Here is a 6,471-nt window from a genome sequence, read left to right as displayed (position 1 = left end):
GCCTGGACATCTACCCCCTCGTTACCACGTGGAATATTCTGTCCATTGTTTAGGACATTATCTCTCACGTTTGGATTACCCCCCAAGTTAGGCATACCAATACTACTACTTTGATTTAGTATTGTAGCACCTCCTTGGTTTAAAGTAGAGGGGCCAGAAAGTGGTTCTACCCCTTGACTTGGATTTGGGACCGAAGGATTATGTCCTACGATCGTCCTAGTTTGAATAACATTTTTCAAATAAATTTGTTAAGGGTATTTATGTCATTTGTGCTATATATTTTTTAATACAATAAATTATTATTTTTATTTTTATTAATATTAATATTATTTGTATTTAAAATAAATTTTAAATGTAAGACATAATAATTAATAAATTAATTAAAAGACGAAAACAATTTAAAATACATCAAACACGATTATTTATTAAAGTTAATACGAAATATATTAAATAGCGACATACATACGATAATCTAATTTTATTTTTTAAAAAAAGGATACATAAGGATACATACATACCCTTACTCGTCATAAATAAATCAAGGATAAAGAAACTCACATTACACTTCAAAATGCATTAATCGATCATTTGTACGATGAACATATGAATTCTGAGAATTAAATTGCAAAAATTTAGCGATTTCGTAATATCGTCTATCCAAATTCGAAATGCATTGTACTATTTTCTGACGGCATGATTTCATATTTTTGTTGTTGTAGTATTTTTATTAATTGTTCTATATTTTTTATATTTATTAATGAATTTAATCTTTTCTGTAATTTAACATAATTATTTATTTAGTAATTTATGTATTTATGAAATAATTAAATAAATAACATTTCAAATAAGTAAATTATAAAGAATAAAAAAAGGGAAGAAAATGATTAAATACTGTTCATTTAGTGTAATTTTTGGTGTAATGGTTGGAGATGAATTTTAATTTGGTGCAAGATTTAGTGCAAAATGGTGCAAAATTTGGTGTAGGGTTGGAGATGGCCTAAGAATCCTGAGTTAATTCTTAATAGAACAATGAGTTTCCTATGCAAATGCTCTCCGATTCAACTCTCATCTTCATCGTGGCCATGGAAGAGGAGAGTCAAAACTCAGATTAAGCTTAGAACTGAACCTACAAGAAGCTTGTTGTGTCGTTACCCCCAGCGGAATATGAGCTGACTTGCAGCGTAAAATGAGAGAGCCACCAACGATGTCATTACAATTATTGTGCTGCAAGTCCAACATCATAATCCTATGTCAAGCCTCAGGAATTTCAAGAAATCTTAACAGAAAATGTGTATATACACACACACACAAACGACTGTATCTATTACAAATGTGAATGTAAGGTTTAATGGTTCCTTCTACCCAGATGTAATTATAACAGAATTCAATAATGATATAGCTAAAACAGAATTTCGAATTTCAAACTTAAACAATGAATAAGTACCTGAATAACAGAACTATGATAGCAAACAACATCGTAGAGGATGAGTTTCCAACAGCAAGAAATACTGGAAGAGTGGATGCACAAGGAGACAGTGCAGGAAGAAGATCAAGACCAGCAACTGCCATTTTCTCCATGGGTTAGTTGTGGGAATGGCTGGGACTGCCCTTTCCAGATGGAAACAGTGTGATATAACCACCACCGAGAACTATGAGCACTAAAGATGCAAGTTTATGCACACTTTCCTCACCAGCAATGGTGGTTGGTAATGTAATTGTGGTTATTCCAAGTAACGAAGTAGACATCACATGCAAAACTGCTCCAAATGCGGCTGCATGAAGATAATTAATTAGCCAAAGATCACAACTACGTGGGCAAGAAACAAAGTCACAGAAGACATTGGTATCATTGGATGACCTTGTATTCAGCTCAGGCTACACAAAGGCACTCAATGAAAGAATACAAAGATTTAGATATCGTCAAATGAGAACCAAAAATATGATATTTTATTAAGGAAATTTCTTACCGACAGTGAGAGTACGGGAGAGCGTGACCAACAGTGGAGAAGATCACCCAATGGATTGGTATGAAGGAATGCAGCAGTGACACAGTGGCTATACCCCTGATTGTTGATGGATCCACTGCATTGATATTGAATTTTCCATTTTGTTGGATTTGAAAAGGAAAAAACAAATTCAATAAATTTCAACCTACGCCTTACATTTAGCATCTGCAAAAACAAGTTGAGTTGGCAGGGAGGTGGAAGATCGGATTCAGGTGAGAATATGGGTAATTTTTATGGTCAACACTACCAACAATCCTAATGCCATCGCCCCAATGACGCAGTCCAAGAAACCTGCCTTGCCGCCATGGATGATACTGATATTGGGAATCAACCCTTGACAGCAAACCTGATTATAATTCACTGGAGACTCAAGATATTACATCATGATCACAACCCTAACGAAATATTCAGATCCTGTCACCAACCTCATTGATTTTCTTCCCGGGACTTTGCTTTAAAAATGAACATTCTTCTCTCCTCCCAGGTACCATCCTTCCTTCTGTTCTACACATGAATTTGAGCGTCTTAACATTCTCCTGGACTTAAACGTGGAAAAAAAAATTGATTTCTTTTCTTTGCCATTTTCAACATACTATCTACAGAAGTAACAGCGTACCACCGATCGTTACAGAACCCTTCTGTTCCATCTAGATATTGGATTCCAGTACAAGAATGAAACCACAGAGGACATTTTTTAAGCTCCTTCTGTACCAACAATTATCACAAGCAAAGCTCTTCTATTGAAGATTCTATTTACATTTTACATTATGAATTTATGATTACCATTTCAGGATTTGAATAGAAACCAGTTACTAAGCACTAATTCTCAACATCAAATTTTTATTTCTTGAAAACTATCTTCTCAAATCTCTACTAGACAAATTGATAGTCGAGTCCTCGATCTCTTTACTTGCCTGACAACACTATACAGCAAAACACTAATTATTTTTTGAAATTCAAGAAATATAAAATAACTGAAAGGAAATAAGAAAGAAAAAATCCCCTCATGTCCTCTATTCCCCTTTTCATTCTCTCTCTTTTACCATAACCAAGAAAAACTGATTTTCCTTCATATATTTTGAAAGTGTCCGCATCTTCAAATGTATGTTTATCTGAACTGACAGTTGCTTATCTACATGGTTTATTAACAAAAGGTAAAAGCCAATCCTGGAATCCTTAAAGCTGGAACTTATAAGCCAATTTAACTTTCTATAAGCATGTCAATCGTAATAAAGAATTTGCCGTCGTGAACTGAAAGCCTAAAAAGGAGTTACTATATGTACATATATTCATACACAAGCATCCTTAGACAAATAGACACATGTTACCAAGATTGAAGCTTACTAACATTACAAAATGCATAAAGCAAAATCACATATCATCTGCTAAAAGACCCTGAATACTCAATTGCCCCAGTATGCAACACAACAATTCTGAAAATGAATGTGAAATAAATATACATATTATGCACCCCCTCATATTATAACCTTAAATGTAGTATCTTAATTTAAAAAACCAAGAAAAAGAACCCGTACAAAATCATGCATTTTCTCTCTTTATCGTTTTAATGTGTACAAACCTCATAATAACTATAGCAAAAGAAACCTCCAGTATTCTAATATTCTATTTACAGAATAAATTGCCGCGACCCATTTTAAGCTTAACCGGAAAGCAAATATTAAGCATCGAAGTCGAGTACAATTCTTTCATTATTGAATTTTTACGTTCTTAAATCTGTGCAGGAGGGACTCTATTGATCTTTGTAGCTTGGAGCTCTCTGCTTGCCTGACAGCCTCTGCTGCCTGGTGTAAACTTTTGATTCCACGACCCAAACTAGCAACTGATGGAGCAACAGGAAATGTCTCTGCAACACATTCAATTCCATCTCCATAGACTAGCAAGCCTGTGCAAGTAGCAATACTACATCCAAAGGTAGCCCAGGGTAAAACTCCAATGGGTCTGACTCGGCGTTTCCTCATTATTTCATAAAAAGCTGTTCTCATGGCAGAAAGACTAGTTTCCTCTGCAGACGCTATAACACTGTGAGATATGGTTCGGATTTTCTCAGCAGACACAGCAGCCTTCAGGGTTGAACTTTTCAATGCAGTACTTCCCATTCCTGGGGCTACCACTTTTGTTAGACCAAGACCCTTGCCAAGTGCCAAAACAATCTTTTGTGTTTGAGTCAACAAAAGTTTAAGTGAAGTCGGGATATGGAAGGTTGCAATTTTTACAAAAGTTGAAGCCGGAATAACTTTATAGAGGGAAGAGACTCCAAAAACTGCTGTTGCACCTGCCCCAACTGCCACCACCGGTTTATCAGCCAACAGGCGCTTCATGTTACTCTGGTGTGGGATTTCCCCATTATCTTCACAATTAGTTATGAGCTCTTCAACTGTACTTTTAACCTCTGGAGGAACAGGGGTTTTCCAGTGTTTCCTTAGTCCAGCTAATGCGCTAGCATCAACAACTGCAACTATTGATTTGAACTTCTTAGTTTGGTTATGAAGAGCCTGTGCAAGAATAGCATGTGACTGATCCTCCACAGGAAGATCGCAAAACTTAGAGTTAGCCAAGATGGGGTCTCCTATTTTGCTCAAAGGAAGCCGGCCAGCATTATTCAATGCAATTCTCAGCCCCTCAATTGCAACACGGAATAAGTAAAATTCAGATAGGAGCTGGGAATCAACAATTTCTCCCTTGTTAACATCACTAAGAAGTTTCTGAGCACAAGCCAGAGCCCTTCCCATAGAGGGGATGTCAACAAATATGTCATGCAAATCAATAAGCAAGGGATAGACAGATTTTGCAAACTGCGGAGCCTCATAATCAACTAGAGGCCTAACATCTTCACTACTGAGTTTCAAAATATTACTTGACTGAACCAAATATGTAGACAGCAACTTCACCATTTGAGACTGAACACCATTCGTAACATAAAAACCCCTCGACCTTTCCGAAACCATATTCCTTTTGCGAGCCAAATTACTCGGCTGAAAACCAAAAGCACCTAGAAATTCATTTCCTGATTCCACCACCTGCTCTACCCCTGTGTCCAAACCACATTCACTATCTCCATCAGTGATGTGCTTCACGAAAGGCAATTCAAGAGTAAGAAATGAAGAACTAACTTCCTCAGCAGCCTTCTTGGCAGCCGTAACATGGGCATTGAAACGCACCCCAAAAACTTCCTTCAGAAATAAACTCCCTGCCACTTTCTCATACTTCTCGCTATTAGTCTTATGCACAAAACATCTTTTCAACACCTCAAATGATGATGTTGGAACGGCATACTCATCAATGCTATCACCATTTTCACTATTCTCGCTTACCCTAATGTCCGAATCATTAAAGCTTCCCATGTGAACAACAACAGCATCAGGCTTAACCCCTCTTATGAGACACTCAGCATCCGAAGCTGACCTTTCTGATAAATTCTGAACAGACAGTATATAGATACTTGACTGCGATTCAGGGTCACGGATAGCATAAATAAACTGTTTCGTACTTTCAGGCACCGGTAGCTTTTTCACTATTCCATCTGATGCTCTTAAATCATTATTGACTTTAAACGTAGAAAAAGGCCATATCTTTTGCATATATTCCACCATCACCCCCATAACGAATATATACACGCTTAGCTTAGTTTTGGCGTATAAACACTAAAATCAGAAATACACAGTTGCAAGATTTTATTTATACTCGGTCAATTCACCAGTAAAGAATTCAGATAAAAGAAAACCCAAGTGAAATATACATACATATATACTTCTGTATGTGCTCATAGATACGTATGTATGAACATAACGGGGGGAGGAAAACAAAGGTTCTTCGATATACCTTGTGGTGGTTGATCAGGGAAGAGAGAGATAGAGAGAGAAACTGGTAGGGGAGCCTGCCGGGAGCTGAGGGCAGTTCCCTCTGGAAAAATCGGCTGAAATAATAAGGGAGGCCGTTTTGGCCGATTATAATTTATTTATAGGAAAACAGTTGAGCCGGGTTTTTATTTTTTATTTATTTTTCGGTTACCTTATTATTATTATTATTATTATTATTATTATTATTATTATTATTATGTTTTCAGAGAATTTTTGATTACTTAGTGTAATATAAAATAATTAATAAATCACAATATTCCGTAAGTTCTTGTTTGATATAATTAAAAGGTTGACAAAAGATTAATGTCAAAATTAAGAGTTAAATTTAACCACATAATAGGATGGCAAAATGGATCCCACCGCTCGCAGGCTCGATCCGTCCCACAACGGTTTGGGTTCATTTTGAGACGATCTGAGTTCACCTATATTTCCATGCCCGGCTCGTTTGGATTTGTGGACTAACTCATTTTCCCGTCTTTTTTGACTAACTTTATTAATTTCTTTATTTTGAAAAAAAAAATTAGGCCTATTTTGTTAATTTTCTTTTTCTTAAAAAAAGAAAAAGAAAAAAGAGCCAACTCATGGAC

General features: G+C 36.1%; 1 protein-coding gene and 1 pseudogene across 1 annotated transcript; both read right to left on the bottom strand.

Moving 5' to 3' along the window:
• Positions 1-1,011: 1,011 nt before the first annotated feature.
• LOC111388740 lies at positions 1,012-2,653 on the bottom strand (annotated as a pseudogene).
• Positions 2,654-3,452: 799 nt separating this feature from the next.
• Positions 3,453-5,937, bottom strand: LOC111388761. The gene has a single exon (XM_023013556.1). It carries the CDS (start codon positions 5,624-5,626, stop codon positions 3,716-3,718), a length of 1,911 nt encoding a protein of 636 aa, XP_022869324.1. The 5' UTR covers positions 5,627-5,937; the 3' UTR covers positions 3,453-3,715.
• Between the last annotated feature and the right edge of the window lie 534 nt (positions 5,938-6,471).

The sequence above is a fragment of the Olea europaea genome, unplaced genomic scaffold, assembly GCF_002742605.1.
Source record: "Olea europaea var. sylvestris unplaced genomic scaffold, O_europaea_v1 scaffold528, whole genome shotgun sequence".
In the NCBI taxonomy this organism is placed as follows: Eukaryota; Viridiplantae; Streptophyta; class Magnoliopsida; order Lamiales; family Oleaceae; genus Olea; species Olea europaea.
Note: the sequence above shows the minus strand (reverse complement) of the source record. Positions and strands in the feature narration are given on the sequence as shown.

Coding starts and splice junctions, on each gene's coding strand:
- LOC111388761 (XM_023013556.1), bottom strand. CDS start 5,626: ATGGGGGTGATGGTGGAATATATGCAAAAGATATGGCCTTTTTCTACG.